General features: G+C 38.7%; 2 protein-coding genes across 2 annotated transcripts; one reads left to right on the plus strand and one right to left on the minus strand.

Moving 5' to 3' along the window:
* Positions 1-634: 634 nt before the first annotated feature.
* Positions 635-13,028, minus strand: sema7a (semaphorin 7A (JohnMiltonHagen blood group)). Its single transcript, XM_020631272.3, has 14 exons — positions 12,830-13,028; positions 12,461-12,600; positions 10,521-10,562; positions 10,336-10,431; positions 9,989-10,091; positions 9,685-9,795; positions 9,261-9,403; positions 8,341-8,519; positions 6,992-7,100; positions 6,345-6,540; positions 6,064-6,176; positions 5,596-5,741; positions 5,284-5,345; positions 635-5,177 (listed from the first exon to the last, which is right to left on the minus strand). The coding sequence occupies exons 1-14, from the start codon at positions 12,978-12,980 to the stop codon at positions 4,720-4,722; spliced, it is 2,049 nt and encodes a 682-aa protein (XP_020486928.2). The 5' UTR covers positions 12,981-13,028; the 3' UTR covers positions 635-4,719.
* A 1,732-nt stretch (positions 13,029-14,760) lies between these two features.
* commd4 (COMM domain containing 4) lies at positions 14,761-18,119 on the plus strand. Its single transcript, XM_020631306.3, has 8 exons — positions 14,761-14,820; positions 15,082-15,153; positions 15,267-15,332; positions 15,442-15,481; positions 16,429-16,548; positions 17,266-17,346; positions 17,451-17,627; positions 17,737-18,119. The coding sequence occupies exons 1-8, from the start codon at positions 14,818-14,820 to the stop codon at positions 17,775-17,777; spliced, it is 600 nt and encodes a 199-aa protein (XP_020486962.1). The 5' UTR covers positions 14,761-14,817; the 3' UTR covers positions 17,778-18,119.
* The last annotated feature ends 37 nt before the right edge of the window (positions 18,120-18,156 follow it).

The following is an 18,156-nucleotide window of genomic DNA, read 5'->3' on the forward strand; positions in this document are numbered from 1 at the left end:
ATTTCCTGCTCTAATACTGCCATCTTCTGGTTAAAAAAAGTATCTACAGGACACACACCGACTTACTTAAAAAAAATCAAACAGGAGGCTTCCTTGGTCTTAACAACATATTCCTATACAGTGCATAAAAAGGGAAATACGTGTTTTTCATTAATCTTGATGCCCCAAACTTTGACTCAGATAGCTATAGTTCATATCAGATTGGATAGGTAGGCTACATAAGGCCCATGTCCCTCCCATCCATTGTGTGTGTGTGTGTGTGTGTGTGCATCATCAAAGGACTGTTTGAAGGGATAGGTTCAGTTTTTGAAGACGGTCAACAACACTGAACAATAGCTGACAATTCTGAATAGACTGAGCAGATAAAAACATTGAATAGACCGCAGTCTACATTTGAAGTTCTTTCCCTGCTGGCTATTAAAACACACCTTGATGTTGCTTCCAGTGTGTCCAAAAGATCTCATCAGTTCTGTATGAAAATGTTTTCCAAACTTTACCTGAAGTAAGTTAACACAAGGCTTCAGCAGTCAGAATAAGACAACGCAAAGCTCAGACAGAAACAGATGCTCATTAACTGGTTGTTTAAATTGTTAGTTCACTCCAGAGACTTTCTTTTGGGATCAAAGGTCAACAGTTCAAATTAAAAGGTCTTTAATGGCATGGGAAACATACATTTACTTTAGCAAAGCAAAAGTGAAAATAAAATGTAAAATTAAGTTAAATAAAAGAACAACAGAAATTAAATATTAAAGTAACAGAGGTGTGCAGGCTGGTTGCATAGAAACAGTTTGTGTTTAACTTTAAAAAATACACAATGTGGCTCAAGGATAAATACATCTATAAATAATCAGCTTTTCCTGGTTGAATAAAGGTACAACTGAAAAGAAATAAATAGATAAGTCAATGTAAATTAAATGAGCATTGGAGTTAATTCTGTCCTTGTACTAAGCCACTCATCAATTACAATGGTGGAATGTAAGAAATAAAAGTATTGATCCAAGCAAGCAGAAAAGAAAAGCATCAATATGTAAGAAGATTATTCCCTTTAATTTATGTTTGTAAGACTTGTTTCATAGTTAAAGTTAGACCTATGTTTAGATCTCGTAAAGTGTAATGTTTGTGATTCAGTAGTTCATGGTGTGGTTGTTACTATGTTTTGTTAGATAACAGTGACCTCTACTGGATCTAAAAATCAAGCACAGGGTGGGGTTCATTCCTCAAAAACATGACGTTGGTTTCCTTAGGGAGAAAGGGGACATGTGTTTGTTTGTTTTTGTTCTATAATTACCTGCACTTTGTCTTTCTCATAATCAGTGTTCCTGTGAAAAGAGACACAACAGGAAGTCGCAGAGCTACAAATTGTCGCCGTGTGTCTCTGGGAATCAAGGTCTCTGCAGTGCTTTCATAACAGAGCACAGCAGAGCTCATGGTCACCATCCAAACTCAGGTCTGCTGAGAGTGAAGAGGATACAGGGAATGATACTTAAATGTCCTGCAGGAAATCATACAGAATCAGCTTATTCTTATACAAGCAGTGTGGATTCCCTTTTCATATTTGGTTTTTATCTGACAGCATGAGCAGAGTCTGGATTTAACTAAATGGACTGGCCCATCATGACTCATAAAGACTCTGCAGACAAATGATATCTAACAGATCCCCCCAAAACACATTTTATATATCTCCACCTAAACTATGAGTAACAATGTTGGCAGCCAACAGTCTGCATTACATCACTTACTAACACTGGAGACCTCTGGCTGTGAGGTCTATGTGTCAGCTCCGGCTTAAACTTGTGCCCTGACTGCAGTAACAGTACAGTATAGGGTCAAGAGTATTTATACTGTGCCCTTACTGCTGGAAAAACTCAATTGTAAACACAATGTTAAAGTCTGTGTTGTAACCACAAATGAAAAGAAGAAGAAAAATGTGTGCCATTTCCCTCCATCATGTTTAATCTGTGCTGTGTTGAAAGAAAATGTTTTTCTTTCAACACAACCCAACATACCAGGAGGGTGTGGTTACAAACACAAGCTTACACACTGGAATGACTGCGTCTGAGCTGTGTGTGTAACATGATTGCTCATTTTAGATCTGAGATGAAACGGAAGGAAAGCCTCCTTAAACTTAACTCAATCTCACAGAATTTGGCATTAACCAATGAGGAATGGTTGTAAAGAGGTAGACAAGGGCGGTGGTGTTGGGATTTGGGACTTACTGTAAACACGATGTTCTTACTTTGAAGTAATTAGAAGATCCTGGAATAAGACAGATTACTGTAAAGATCCTTAGTGTCATCAGTAGGCCTGATCAGACCGCACGTTGTTCGCTCGGTGCCATTTCTGATGAACACTTGATCTAAGGAGGAAGAAAATACTACTTACAGAAGTATGACTACAACTCCATGTAAACAATGTGAAGGATTTCCAGCCATGTTATATTTGTCATTTTAATAAAAAGAAACAAAGTTCACTTACATTCTCTAACTGATCATAATGCAAAAATATACCTTTTTTTATTTGACATATATTGCTTGAAAGTATAAAAATAAATATTATGAAACACGATTAATTTTAATAATAAATTAAATATTAATTAATTAAAGTACGAAAATATTATTTGCATAGCGCAGAAGTTCAGCTTGCAGTTTTTTAAGAAAACTTTTGCTAAAGTGCTCATGATGGATAGGCCGGATCTTTGTAACATAGCAATGAGTAAGGTCTTTTTACCTGCTCTTTTGTAACATAGCAATGAGTAAGGTCTTTTTACCTGCTCTTTTGTAACATAGCAATGAGTAAGGTCTTTTTACCTGCTCTTTTGTAACATAGCAATGAGTAAGATCTTTTTACCTGCTCTTTTGTAACATAGCAATGAGTAAGATCTTTTTACCTGCTCTTTTGTAACATAGCAATGAGTAAGGTCTTTTTACCTGCTCTTTTGTAATGTTAACAATGAGTAAGGTCTTTTACCTGCTTTTTGTAAAGTGTCTTGAGATAACACTTGTTATGAGTTGACGCTATACAAATAGAAATTGATAGATTGAATTGATTCATATACTAGAAATAACAATCTGTGATTCTAAAGGTTGAAACTGAATGGGATGCGACCTTCAAGCTACGTCTTAGTTAATGTGAGCTAACTTAACTTTTTTTGTTCTTTAAAAAAAGGCATCATCCGTTTGATTTTCACAGGAGCCCTACGCAGACATGCACCTATAAGCTCCATTTTCCTGTTATAATGAGTCATTTCTGGTTGTTTTCTCGCCATCCTGACTTATTTATCGTGTTTCCCAAGAGCTGGAAAAGCAAACAGAAAAAGGCTTACCTCATTAGTGTGGACAATAGTAGCATAACATGTCATGGTCTGGCTATGTTAACATAAGATAAATCAGTCGCGATCTTCAGAAAACTACGGGATATAACTCGTTATTCGGGGGAAAATGGAGTATATAAAAATGTATGGATGTGTGTCAGCTAAAGGCTTCCATACATTTTTCTCTTGTTCTTGTTCTTGTTTTTTTTCTACAATGTTGTGCAAGATATCTGATCTCCGTCTGCTTTTGCTATTTATGCACTTTGTTAGAGCACAGCAATGACCTGACATTGCTGTGGTTTCACTAAAGCTACATGATCTCGCTTAAAGTAAAATCAGGTTTGTGCACACTGTAGATTCAGTCAAAACAATCAACAACTATCTGAATCCAGTTCTATGTTAAGTGCAAAGTGGAACTTTTGATCACTGATACCTGCACACACAGCAGCTACTGTTTATCTGAGTTACTGTTGATCAATGTGAAAAGCTATTCTTAAACTGGCATGTAGATCAAACAAAGTGCTTATCATTTCAGAGGGCATAAAGTTGTTTTTTTCAGTGCATAATATACAAACAGCTCTCTTAAGAAAAAACTGTCTGTTATTTTAGAGAGTTCATTTAGAGAGTTGAACAAAACAGGGAAAACCAGAGGGGGTCCCTGGCTACACCCACCCTTCCCTAAACACTCAGTTAAAAATAATCTGGCATCAGTGTACTGGACTGAGGCACACAGGAAGTTTAAACAGGAACTTTGCATTTTCCTGACCTCTAATAAACCAAAGAGCTGAGATTGGGCTTCAACATGTTCACACCCTGCTACCATCAGATTCCTGGTACACTTTGTGTGTGCTGTACTGGCTCTTTATCCAGAAGCTCCTGCACTCATGATCACAACCTTGAAAAGCTGTGCATTGGTTTTGAGTGTTACAGTCATACATCCTTTTTAAAAGGAAGTCCTTCAGATTATCTCTTACACTTTCTTTTATCCATTATCTTAAAAGAAAACGGATCAATATTTGAATGGAACATTGAGTTCAGTTGAAATAGTTGATTATCAGCCGATAGAAACAAACATCATGAGGCACCATTAGGGTGCTGCAGATCCTTCATACCATCTCTACTGCTAACTGATTGTGCTTCTTTCTACTATAAGGCTGGTAATAGCACAAATCTTCACATCCTTTTCTGCCAAACACAGCTCTCTGACCATTCACAAAGACAGCTTTGTTTCAAGGAGTGATTTTTTTTCTCCAACTGAAACCTCTGAATAGCGAGCTTTGCACATGCAGGTGTTAGAGTTGATTTTCCCGTAGAGCTGCCTGTGTCCTGGACTGATAAGCAGGGACGTAGCAAAATGGCCCAGAGTATGATGGTTGTTACATTTGGTTTGGACCATGAGAAGAATGTTATCACAACATCCCCAACACTGCTATGAGGGTGATCCAAACTACCTGTGGAACAAAAACCGATGCATCATTTCTTTTGAAAGGTTTCTCAGTTCTTTCATCGTTTTTCTTCGTTTCCACCAGAATGATTTGCTCTTGAACAATCTCTTGCTCTGGGACAAGTTTCTGCTCTGTAAGTTGATAATTCTTCACGAATTTGGTGTAGTTTTTCTCTTCAGAAACACACTTGTAGCTGCCGTAGCTGTCTTGTTCCATAGAAGGGATTAAGAGCAGGCAGTTTGACTGCATTTGTAGACAAGGACTTTTTTGTCCTTCGTGATCCCAGGTGTAGTTAGCGTGGTAAGAGCCTATAGGACAGGACAGATAGAAAGGGACTCCCAGAGGGACCGAGTGATCGGTCCGCAAATCCGCTGGTGATGCTGGAACTGTCTCCCGTTTGGTCCGGTTTAATTGAAGTATTTCTAAATGAATGATTAAGTTATTGGGGGGGGAAAAAAGAGAAAGAGATGAGACCGACATGTTTCTAGCCAAGTGTGCAGTGTGAGCAACAATCTCAGCATTTGTTACCTGTTAAAGAGGTTGAATAGCACACACTTGGTTCCCCAGTCATGATATTTTGTATCCCTCCTCTGTGAGCAAAAGAAAACAAATGTTCTTTTTTTTTTACGGGTGTGTTACTTTGAAACTGTTGAAATCACCTGTTTTTTGGAGGGTTGTATTTTCTAAACACTTTTATTTTCATTTTTGCAGCGAGATGTATTTTTATATTTGGCAAACGATTAACAAAAAAAAAGTTAAAGTTATAAAGTTAATATGCTTTAAGTGCAGTACATCAAAATCCAGCTAAATGGTCTTGGTATGAACTCCGTCCATACTTACTGGACATTCGAGGTGCATCCATGCTTCGTCCAGGCACAGTACGGGTCCCGGGCCAGAACACACTCTTCACAGGATTTGTTGTACTCCTGACACCTCTTGAGGTCCACAGTAGATATTTTCTCAGAAAAACCAACCACTAACTTTTTCTGCACAAAGAAAAACAGAACACAATTTCACTTAAATCCTGCATCAGTGTATTTTTTGTTGCCTTGAGTGCAGTGAAACAAACTGCCAAACTCAACACTGCCATATTATCGCCTTACAAAGACATTATAGGGAATGTGCAAGAAAAGAATGAACTATTATGCACGTGACATGAAGCATCAAGAGTTGTGTTTCTGCCTTCTTAACATATGCAAGTCTAATATTCTTTACATACTACAATCAAACTGCGAGGATTTCTCAACAGTAGAGACTCAAACGACTCAAATGCACAGCATCTACAATGTCATCATAAATGAGCTGTACCCTCTTGGAGTCGAGTTTCATTGATCGTATCGTTGAACAACTGGAGAGTTGTGTTTCCGAGATGATGAAAGGTTCTGACCCGGCCTCTAACACCTTATGAATGTTCCCAGAATCTGTTGGATCAGAAAAGAAAAAAAAACAATCGCAAACATTTTTTTATTGTCGGAGCAATGCTGTGGCTTGTGTATTTAGCTCATTGTTCCTAGCAGAGATGACAGATAATGTATGACCTATGACTGCCTTTGTGTTTAACGGTTTCATTTTTCACATACTGAACTTACCAGTGGCTAAAAGAAGAATATTATACATGTGTTCGTCTGCTCCTTGGACTCGGTCAACAGCTATCTTTGTATAGTTGTTGTTGCTTATATAAAACGGAGCTGCAGAATGCACCGAGTGAACCCAGTCAGTCATTTCTGGGTAATCCTTCACCATACTGACAGTTTCCAGTGGTAGGCTACGGCTGTTTTTTACACACTGCAAAAAAAACCAGACAAATTGTTATGATTCAAGATTCGCCTGCAGGAAACAGAAAGATAAACTGTACATTTGTAGGATGCTCAGTTTAAACAGATTTGTTGTTTTTAGGTATGCAACACAGCAACAAGTCTGACAAACAGCGACTAAAGCAAGAGGAAATTCATCAAAGCCTAAATCAGGGCCCCTTTTACTTCTCTAACAACAGGGCTGAACCCAAATAGATTTCATCTAAAAAAAACAAAACTAAGATGGAAACACTGAACTACACTTGATGAGGATAATAAAAGCAGACACATATTTTCCTCGGCCCACCCATTTAATTAACATGCCTGTTTTTTAAAGTAAATGCACACTTAAGCCATTTGTAACCATAGTAAATGCATTAGAGGGTGGAAACAAAAAAAATATTGTGTCTCTGTGCAGATGCAGTAACAAAAAATAACCTTACCGTGCCCGGCCTTGGTGTGGGAATGTTTTTGTCATAGCCCTTGAAAGTTGAGTTTTCAAATACGTCTTCAATCATTCCTACAGTGTAGATACACACAGCTGTGGCATTCCTAGAAGAGACATAGCTCTAGTTAGCATAAATAAACTGGTGCCAAAAAATCGTTACATTAGTTAGTGCTATAACCTCGGTCAAAGTTAGGATTAAGTTTTTTTTAACCCCATTGGCTCCTTTGTAAGACTTTTTTTCAACAGCTGAGTAACCTCTGACAGATGACCTAAACGGGGGTGTGGTACTTACAAAATGAAAAACTGTCTTGACCTCAGCCAGATGTCAATATTTATTCAGTTACCGCCTCTCTTCTCTAATATAATCTACACTCCCCCTGTCATTACAAATCATGCAGCTCCCTTCTGCCCTTCTGAGATCATTTCTATAGCTTGGCCACTTCTGACCACATTTCCACTGCTCCACATCAGTGAATAGATTTTGTTCTAGCACTACTCTGCATGTGCCAGATATTCTCTGCCGCGTACATTCTGCCCGGCTGACATATAGGTTAACCCACGCTTTGAGATTCACTGCCCAGCACTTGATTGGATTTGTTTGTCTGATCTGCTTGTCTACCAGGTTTTGAGCCGAGCATGGCTTTTGTCCAAAAGGAAACTAGGACTTCCATCTTAACCTGCCTGTCTGTAAGTCGGGGTTTTGGGTTCACCTTGCTTTATTTCCGACCTGCTACACTCATAACACTCGCATGCAACCGGAACCATGAAGTGTTGTTTAAGAAGAAAACCCATCATTACACTTACACACCATGTCAGTTGTTTTACAGAAACTTGGCATACAAGGACTTGAAGTCAGAAGTGTTCTACCTTTACTGCTTTGATTTTGATCATTTGAAAACATGTCTCTTTGTTAGTGCTTTATTTTCTAAAGAAAAAGTTAGCATACAGGATAGTGAGGATTCTTTGAGAACTTTGACCCTCTGTGACCCTGCATCTCCCTTTCTTGAGTCCTATAGGGGTGGTAATAGCTCAAATCAAACTAAGGACAGCCTTAGTTGCTAGCTTTGGTATATGGTCTGAAAACTGTCCTGACTGAGCTGTATGAGTGAGTAGTGAACCAAGGACACCAAGGTCAGAGAGAGGCAGAGGACCACAGTCAAAATATCCAGCCCCACAGTCTGTATTAAGGTAATTGCAGAATCAGAAGGTCCACTGTGCGTACATCCCTCTTGTAATTGCACAATGTGCGTGCGTGAAAAACTAAATGAATTTTATTAATATAGATACAAACTGTGTTGTGTGTTGCTCATCTTGTTGGGCAATAAAGGAAGAGAAACTGCTCACCAGCTGCTTGTGAAAAGGGCATAGACTCTGGTGTCGTGCCATTCTTCTGTTTGCATCACATAAATATCTTGGAGTCGGTTGAAATACAAAGACTCCTCTGGAAACCCACAGACAAGTCTGGCCTTGAGGAATGACGTCCACATGTTCTGGAAGAATCTTTTTGATCCACCTTCATCTGCCTGTAAAATAACCCCAATGAATTACACCAGAAAACGCTCTCTCTCTCTCTCTCTCTGGTTAAAAAAAATTCATCAAGTAAGGGATTTGATAGGACTGTGGTCTCTTGAACAAGAGACCTGACCACATCAAGGGCTTACCTTGTTTCATATATCAAATAAAGAGTTTATGTAAGCATGTTAAGAGAACTTCTGGTCAGCTAGTTAAAGAAAAGAAGCTTCGTTCAAGACCAGCGTGCTGCATAATGGCTGCAAATGTTTTAAAGCCTGACATTTTATTCACATAAAGACCGCTTGTCCCACCTTACTTCTGGCTCCCTTTTGTTTTTTAAGCACAGTGTGAGTAACCCAAGTTATTATATTATTCATGATGACAGCCTGAGCCCTCAGCATGGAGCATATCAATAAACTCTGACACTTCTAACATTACAGAAACTGCAAATAAAGGCTGACCTTAACCAGTGTATATGGAAAATAAAAGATTTGAGTCAGCGTTAAACACAACTAGATTGGCAGGAAAATCACAACACCTACATTTCCATGACAGCTGGGAAAACTCCATCTGCTGTTCATGTGATATGAGCAGCTTCTAAATGACTCCTGAGGTAAGATTGCTAATGACCAAGTCCCCCTCCCTCCCCTTAAATAATATAGAGTGCTTGGTTAGATGTTTTACCAAGATCTAGTAACACGAGTGCTTCGCTGACGTAAGCTGACTCCACTCCAGTGTCCAGCTGAGCGTACCTTACAAACTCTGGCCACCCTCGATATCCAGGGGTCAGCCTCAGGGCTGTGATCGGAGTTCTTCTCACGGAAATAGATGTAAATCTTTTCGTTGTCAGGGTCTTTCGCCCGCCTTACCCAGGACGCTGAGATGAATGTGGGCTCTGTGAGAAGAGGACGTGTTTATCAAACAGCAGCACAGGACAAGGTCAGCAGGCGGTATATGACGTAAAAGACTGGCAAAAACAAACTAGAACCAGAGTGTCCTCTGATTGGAAAGAACAATATGAGATGAGGGTTGAACAGAAAAGGTTACTAACATTCATTTTCATGCATGTTATATTAAGTCTATTTGGTTTCCCCTGTTTATAGGAACTTTTTTCTATATTTGGTGCTGTCACATTTCTAAACTAATTGGTTACAATGATTTCATGCGTGCACCCACCTGAGACCCAGTTGTCATACATCCAGACATTAGTTCTGCTTCCAGCTTTCCTTCTGAATTGCAATGAACTTCCATCCATATCCAAAGGCGCTGCTGAATATAGATCTCCCTCTAAAAATAGCACGGAGACATCACGTGGAGACGAGAAAACATGGTTAATTATTTAATTCAATAATGTGGAAAACACACTTGCTTTCCAACTCTGACGTCACACACGACAGGCGGTGGTTATGTAAGTCTGAAGTCAAGAGTCAGGACAAAATCATTGTTTGTTGTTGAGGAAGAAGCTATGTGTTTAACATACCTACTGTGAGGGACAGGTAGTTCTGTGTGTACGTGAACGGCGAGATGCCAGTCCCCTCATAACTCTCGACTATGTCATAAGACTGATTGTTGACTGAAGCAAACTGCAACACAACAGCGAGAAAACAGAACACTGTGATAAGACAGGACAGGGGATGGAAAACAAAAACACCCAACACCCTTTTGAGATCGCTCACACTAATTAGACGTATTAAAGTTTAATTAGCGGTATAGTCATTTCACCGGAGTTCTTTAATCAGCTTTGCTCTGCCGTTGTCAGTACAGTTTGACTAACCATCAGAGCGGCAGCATGTTGAACACACATTGAGAATATATGCAAACACTCACAAGCTTCCAGCACTGCGGCCTGCGTCCATTCGTCCCGCAGACAAACAGGCTGTCCTGAAACTTCTCAATGACAGTGATGACATTTTCACAGAAACCCTGAAACACAAGTCATCGTACATGAACGATATTGTTTATTCAAATTCATCATTTATGATCACGTCAATCTTTGTTCTCAAGTCACTGACCTCTTGGCACTGTTGTTTTCCTGTTGCCTTCAAAGGATATTTCTGCAGGGGGGAGATCAGTGTGTAGAAAAGTCAACATGCGTTTCCACATGACTTAAACTTGAGCTTTAAATGAGACATCATGAATTGAAACTGAGATCTTCATCAATAAACTAATGTCTGAGGAAGATCAGAATCAGAAGAATCAGCTGGCCAGGTATGCTTACTGTACACACACAAGGAATTTGACTTTGGTGAAATGTGCTCTATTTGAACAAAATGTACAAGCATATTACACCTGAAGGCCAACGACCTTGTTTTCTTGTTTTCATTGCGTCTGAATAATATTTGAAATAGTTCAGTGATAGATAAAAATGAGCTGAAAACAACCCAAGATGTTTTTCCCCCTGAGGTTTACTTTCTAAGGCAAAGCCTGTTTCACTCAAGATAATGTCTCCGGCTCAAATGGTTACAGCTGCTCCATTAGTAAAATGAGATCTATGTCTGTCTGATGAAAGAGGATCTACAGTACGTCTGTCTTACAGCCAGAACAGTGGAAGCCCTGAGAGGCATGTTAGAAAAAAATAGAGATAGATATTCAGAGTTTCTCTCCCACAATTTTGACTTACTGTTTTAAACTTTCAAAGGCTCTGTGATAAGGGTGTTAACTGGTTATGAAACAGACTGCAGTAAACACTGTATTTGACTCTAAAAAAACAAACAAGACCATCAGCAAAAGCAATAATCATTTTAATTAAGTTACATTTTATTGCCTGACATCGCTGTGGCAGGGTATGTGTCAGAGGTGGCCATTTACAGCAGGCTGCTGAACAGCCTTTTTTTTCCCTCGGAAAAGATGCATTGTTATAGTGCGGAGGCATGCACTGAACAAAGTCAGCAAAAGTCCGCAAAAGAGATGAGAGTAGCGCATTGGCTCGGCGGGGGGGGGGGGAGGGGGACAAATATCGACCAAACTGCAGGTTTCTGAAACAAGCTTTAAACAAGTGTAAAAAAAAAACCATTTCCACATCAATGTTATCTTCTAGCTGACCTAATGTATCCATACACCTAATGGCAAATGAAATAGTCCACAGGATATTTGGGGTTTGCTGAGTGACTTTACATTAGTAGGATGTGATGTCTAAGACAATTGTCAACAGACACAAAGTCTACCAACCACTGCAGATATGAGTAAGAACTCGCTCCAGCTCCCTCTGTCAGCTCATAATGTCTGTACATCTACATAGACACAGAATTCATCACTCTCATGAAAGATTTAATTTATATTAGGCTATTGACCACAAGTTTAAGAATTGAACTACAAACATAAAACTAACTATAAGAAAGTCAGTCGACAAACTTTTTCCCACCAGTTTCCAGGGATGAATTAAGGTATCTTTGACTAAATGAAAATAAAAACATATGTAATGCCTCTAGGGCTCCATAAAGAAGTTGTGTGATCCCTAACTTTAAAAAAAAAAACACGAACAAGTACTCATGTGTTCCTCAGAGAAGATAAACTAAATTTGCCTGGGAGATTATGGGGTATGAACTGACATTTTTTTTTTTTTTACTGCTGTTATTTGTATGCAGTCCTGGTCTGTTTTTACTCCCAACAAAAGTGCCACCACTAGCAGTTAATAGACAGCTTCTCCAGTCTTGAAAGTACATATCAGCTGGCTTTGAAAGAACATCCTATAAGTGGGTGCTCCCAGACAGAGTAACAATAGGTCTTTGACGGCCATCTGGTACAGCACAGCATCTAATTATGACCCCCCAGCTGCAGCACAAGGGCCATTTATGAACCATCCAGACATCAAGCAGGGAGCCCATCAATAAAACATGAGACAATATATTAAAACACTTGACTGGAAGCTACAGGGGAGTGCACATGTTTCAGACAGCACAATAAAGAAATTAAAATGAAAACAGTGTTACGTTTTAACTCTGCAAACACCTACCTCTATAACGTGATAGTCTTCCACATCAAGTTTTAACACAAAATCAGTCCCTCCAACGTACATTTCCTCAAAGTCCTTCTGGTAGTAAAACACGCTGTGGTTCTGAGCGACATGGTAATCAAATCCAGCGCTGATAATGTCTGAGGGAATGCAAAATGATAAGTTACACCTGACTGCTTTATCCAATATCGCAAGTCGCAGATCCAGACTGAGACTGTAGCGGGGTTACAACGGATTTAAAGACAGGATTAGCACAGAGATTTTCTAAACGTATATTTGAGACACTGAATGCATTTTTTTTTTTTAAATTGCAAAACATCTTGGACTAAATCGTAATGTAAAAGAAGTAGCCTAACAGGTGATCGTTACCTTTGTTCAGAAGTCTTGGGTTGTTATTTATGCAGCCAAGAATCGGCGTGTCCTTCAAAACGACGCTGAGGACGATTTGAAAATCCCGAGCGAGACAAATATAAATCAGAACAAACTGCCTCATTTTGAGCCTCAGACAGCGACCGTTCATGTTTTCTCTATGATTCAAACTGACCTCTCATCGGTGTCTGTCCTCTAGTCCATTTGGAGGCGCTCCAGTGTCCGACTGCTCCGCCCAGTTTTGAAGCTCTCCCTCCCTATAATGAAAACTACACTGGCTAGTCAAAAAAGTTAAAAAGTCAAAAAAGGCTACAATGTGACTGGAAAAAAACACCAAACAGCATACAAATCAAACTGTTTTAGAAATAAGAAGGATGTTATATGCTGTGAGGATAACACAATTTGACTCTGTTTAAGAAACATAACAAAAGAATAACATTTTCAGCTGGTTAACAATGGCTATTTGTTTTTGATAGTAGGAAATGCAGTGGAAAAATAAACAGGAAACGTTTTTTTTTTAGACCTATGTAACACCTTCAAGATCAGATAGAATAGAATAGAATTACTTTATTGATCCCAAACTGGGAAATTGTGGAAATTGATGTCACCAAGAGAAAGCTAAAAATAAAAAATGAAATAGCTACAGACAGATTAAAAGAAAGACAAAGAAGAAGTCTAAACAAATGGAAAACAAAGTGACGTCTTCCTCCTCCACCTTCAGGAACATTTATTTGACTTTTGTGTCGTGAAATGCAGTTGATGTTATAGCCTACTTTTCATATTATTTGCTTTTGTTGTTTAGTTTTTCTTAAGACCTACTCTTATCTTATTCAAAATGATGAAAATAAAAAAAGAAATCAAACAATCAATTTATAAACATGTAGCTATAGCTATATTACAAATATGAAACATTTTCCTTTTAAACACAAATCTACAAGAACCACAGCAAACCACACTCTCTAATCCTAAAGAGGAGACTGTTGCAGTCTGATCAGTTATTCATGGTTCTGCCTGCACAGCGCACCTCAAGGGCAAGAGCTGAACACTGACATTACCTGAAGTGCTTTTTTAAAAAGATTGATAGAACAACTGGGGCTTTCTGACTTGGAAAACAGACTATTTTTGTTTTGGATCTTCTGACTCATCTGATCTGAAATGTTTCCAACATGACTGACTTACTTCCTTATCCTGTAATAACATGTCCTTCAGGATTTTTTCCGACAAATAAACAAAAACTTCTGAATACAGTTGTAGGTGCAACATAAATTGTTTACAGCTTTAAAATTGTTAAAATTGTTTTTATTCAGTATATTTGCACATTTGAGAAAAGGATAAGTCCAGATGTCACAACAACAGTTTTTTTTTTAAAATTTGAATTGAGATGAAACATTGCAGGCATTATCAAAATATTATATAAGGAGCCTATACCACAACCTCAGATAACAGGGTTTAGCAGCATTACCTAGTATCCTCTACAGCAGTCTCTGTTCACATCACGCAGCTTCTTGGTAACATGAGACTAAAAGCACATTAAAAGGAAATCAATGTATCCAACATATTATTGGATTTCAGTAGAACACAGAGAGTTCCTGAACTGCCTGTGAGTCTTTCATGAGAAAATTATAACAACAAAGTACATCAAGCATTTAAAAATCTGTGGTGCTTCATAGCAGGGATCTTTGAGTCGAAAGAGAAAACAAAAATCCCCATTCTGTGAAAGCTGCTTCTTTAAAAACAAAGCGGGCAGTCAAGTGAACAAGTGACTCTCAATGAAAGAGGGGACTTGTAATGACATATAATGATAAAACACGGTAAAGTAAGCCTGTATCTTTGAGCTGATAAAGGGAGAAACAGAGCGAGGTGCCATGCAACATCAGGACCATCAGCTGTGCCTGAAGGTACCGCCCCCTTTTTTCATCGTCCAATCAGACGCGAGGAGGCTGACTTCCTGTTTAGCTCTTCCCTGCAGCTCAGCTGACTTCCCAGCCATGGTAAAACACTTTAAAATAAGCGTATTATTTAACTCAAGTTTAATTTTAAACAAGCCATTGTATTTACAGGACGTTATCGTCGAATGCTTTACACACGTCTTATGTAACTGTTGACTTTAACTCTACGTATGTTGTGTCTGGTTTTCAGGCAGCTAGCAGGCTAAGCTAGTCAGTATCTCTAATGATGGAGTCATAATGTAGACTAGAATAAATAGGAGCGTTACATTTTTCAACATGTTTTGGTGTGACTTCTTCTTGTAGCGGTTCCGTTTCTGTGGAGATCTGGACTGCCCCGATTGGGTACTCGCTGAAATCAGCACATTGGCAAAGATTGTGAGTATTTACATCAGGTCCAAGACATGCACTATTAAGAAATGTTGTGTTTTAAAAGACAAGCTTAAACGTGTGTTGTTGTTTTTTCCTTTCTCTACTTTCTCATGCAACAGTCAAGTGTGAAAACGAAACTCCTTTGTGCTCAAGTGCTGAAGGATTTGCTGGGAGAGGGCATTGATGTAAGAGTTTAATAGCCTTTGTTTTTCCACAATAAATCAATTACATGCTATTGTTCATGCAATCCACTCACTCTGATCGGTGCTGTCTTTTTTTTTTCCTTCTTTGTAGTATGACAAGGTCTCAAAGCTTACTGCAGATGCAAAGTTTGGTAAGTATAATCATCTACTGGTACTGGGTGCAAAAAAAAAAAAAAAAATCAAGTAAATGTTTTGAAAAAAGGTGATTGAGAATTAGCAGAAAAATGTAGGCTATGCAGAGAATGTCGATGGTAAAACTGTTGTACAATAAACACTCCACTATTTTATACTAATGTCCAATATTGAATATTATGACCAATGCTGTTAGATGAAGGGCGGCATTTAACTAATGCCAAGAAACTCCCCCAATGTGTTTAATGTGTAAATTCTAAATCTGTAGGGAAACTAGTATCTATAGCTCGCGTTTACATGTAGAGAGAAGAAAGTAGTATGAACAGACTAACATGGGGTTATAAAGATACATAAAAACGGAACATATCTCTTTGTGTTTATATTCCACTTTAGCTGTTACTGCATTGCAATTGTTGTGGATTTTTTCTGTTGGTAATGAAAGATCTCAAGTCAAAGTATTTTGTCTTTGTGTATTTTATTGCATATAGTAAAAAGTTCTTTTGCAAAAGTGGTAATAATCAGCTACAAAAGTAACATCAGTCACAAGTGCATCAAAGATTCCCGGGGCAGTCCCGGTTGCAGAGCATATTTATACTTTCACAGGGTGTTAGGTATATTGCATATACATGAGTGATACATCGTCATTGGTTTCAGCTTGCCTGACGATTTATCTAACACCAACAGAAAGTCCTTTGTTCAGAGGGCACTGATTTAGGGTCATGCTGTACCCAGATCCTGAGGAGTGTTCCTGTTGGAGATACAGACCGAGGCCAGTTTCGAATTGCTAAATGACGCACGAACATCCTAATATGTTAAGGTCAAACGAAGACAACAGACAGATAGGATTTTTCCACTACACAATCTAACTCGAATACTCTGACACTCAGTGCTGCATTGCATTTTTCTGTTTTATGACATGAATTCATGACATTAAATCCTGTTGCAGAGAGTGGAGACATCAAAGCTAGTGTGGCCGTGCTCAGCTTCATATTTTCCAGCGCAGCCAAGCATGATGTTGACAGTGAGTCTCTGTCCAGTGAGCTGCAGCAGCTCGGTCTACCTAAAGGTCAGTCCACTGGAGCTCCACATGGTTGGTTATTAAAAAGATAATTATGTTGGCTAATTTAAACTCACCCATGCACAGACTTCTTAACATTCTTCAATCTGTACACTGGTTGTAAAAGCAGAAAAACATGTGTGTGTGGAATCCTCTTTGTAATTTATTTAACTACTTGTAATGTTTGAATGGCAGCCAGAATTATTTATATTTTCTTTTTCTATTTTTATAATGAGTTGTGATACGAATATGAAGGACAAAGGGTGAATCATAACCTGAACAATGAACCCGTTTCAAGGTGCAGACAGGTCTCAAATCAATGCCTATTGTGTTATTTCTATGGTGTACAGCATTGTTTATCGCTTATTATGCAGCTCAAGTGCAGCTGTATGAGCAAGCATTGTCCTCAGCTGGCCCTTGAAGGAGACACAGTACATTCACAGTACATCAGGAACAATGCTGCTGGGTTGGCTGGGTGGGCTGCATTGCGACTCTTGTGAATAAATAGAATCAATTACATGGTTGAATCTATGCCAGAGTTGAAACTATATGTGAAGATATGAGCTTATTATACAGAGGTTAACATCTTGTAACTTTTAATGTCTTATTTTTTTCTGGTATTGGCCATTTTAATGTTGTAAAAAAAAGGTATAGTACTTTTACTTATAGTTTTAAGCATTTTTAGGATATCATGACTTAACCATACACACACATCTTTTCGTATAGAGCACACGACAGGGCTCTGCAAATCATATGAAGATAAGCACTCTGCACTGCAAGACAAGCTACGAGAGACAAGCCTGAGATGTGAGTACTTCTGTCTCTCTTGCTCTTTTTAAAGTGGAAGGCAAATTTAATTGCTGACTGATCCCTGGCTGTGGGCTGCCGTCTGCTATGTAATGAATTTTCAGTGGGGCGTTTGGAGACAGTGTCCTGGCGTGTAGACTACACTTTGAGCTCCAGTGAACTGAGGGAGGTGAATGCACCAACGATTCAGCTTAAACTGCAGGCACGAGGAGCTGAGTCAGGCTCCACCGAGACCACTGTTGTTTCTGTTTCCGCTGACAAGTTCAGAGTCCTGCTTGCTGGTAAATTCTGCATCTTGTCAAATATTTTCTCAGAGGAGCTTCCATTTAAAACAATTTGGCGATCCAGATTCATGTTATGATCAATATTTTCTTTTATGTGTTTCCACAGAGCTCAAACAGGCCCAGGCAATGATGAATGCACTACAGTAAAGAGGGGGGGACAAGTCAGACCACTGCACTAAAATGAGCTGATAGGCTGCCTAAGTGCCAGACTCACATCTTGTACAGTGAAATATTTAGTATGATTAAAGTAATTTCAAATGTCATATAAATGGCACATGTATTGACTGATATGAAATTGTATTTTTCTACCACATTAATTGTAGTGGAAATGTGTAAAGAGTGGGTGATTTGTCACTTAAACAAGACAACTAAATGGACCATTTTTTGTACAATGTTGTAAAGCAATTCACGCTTTTCTATTTGAATTATGTTGAAAATGTGTGTTACCTTCATATGCATATACATATCCAAATAAAAATGTTGAACATGGCGGATTTCTAATTCTTCTTAGTTTCTGTAGCGCCAT

This window comes from Labrus bergylta, chromosome 7 (genome assembly GCF_963930695.1).
Source record: "Labrus bergylta chromosome 7, fLabBer1.1, whole genome shotgun sequence".
NCBI lineage: Eukaryota > Metazoa > Chordata > Actinopteri > Labriformes > Labridae > Labrus > Labrus bergylta.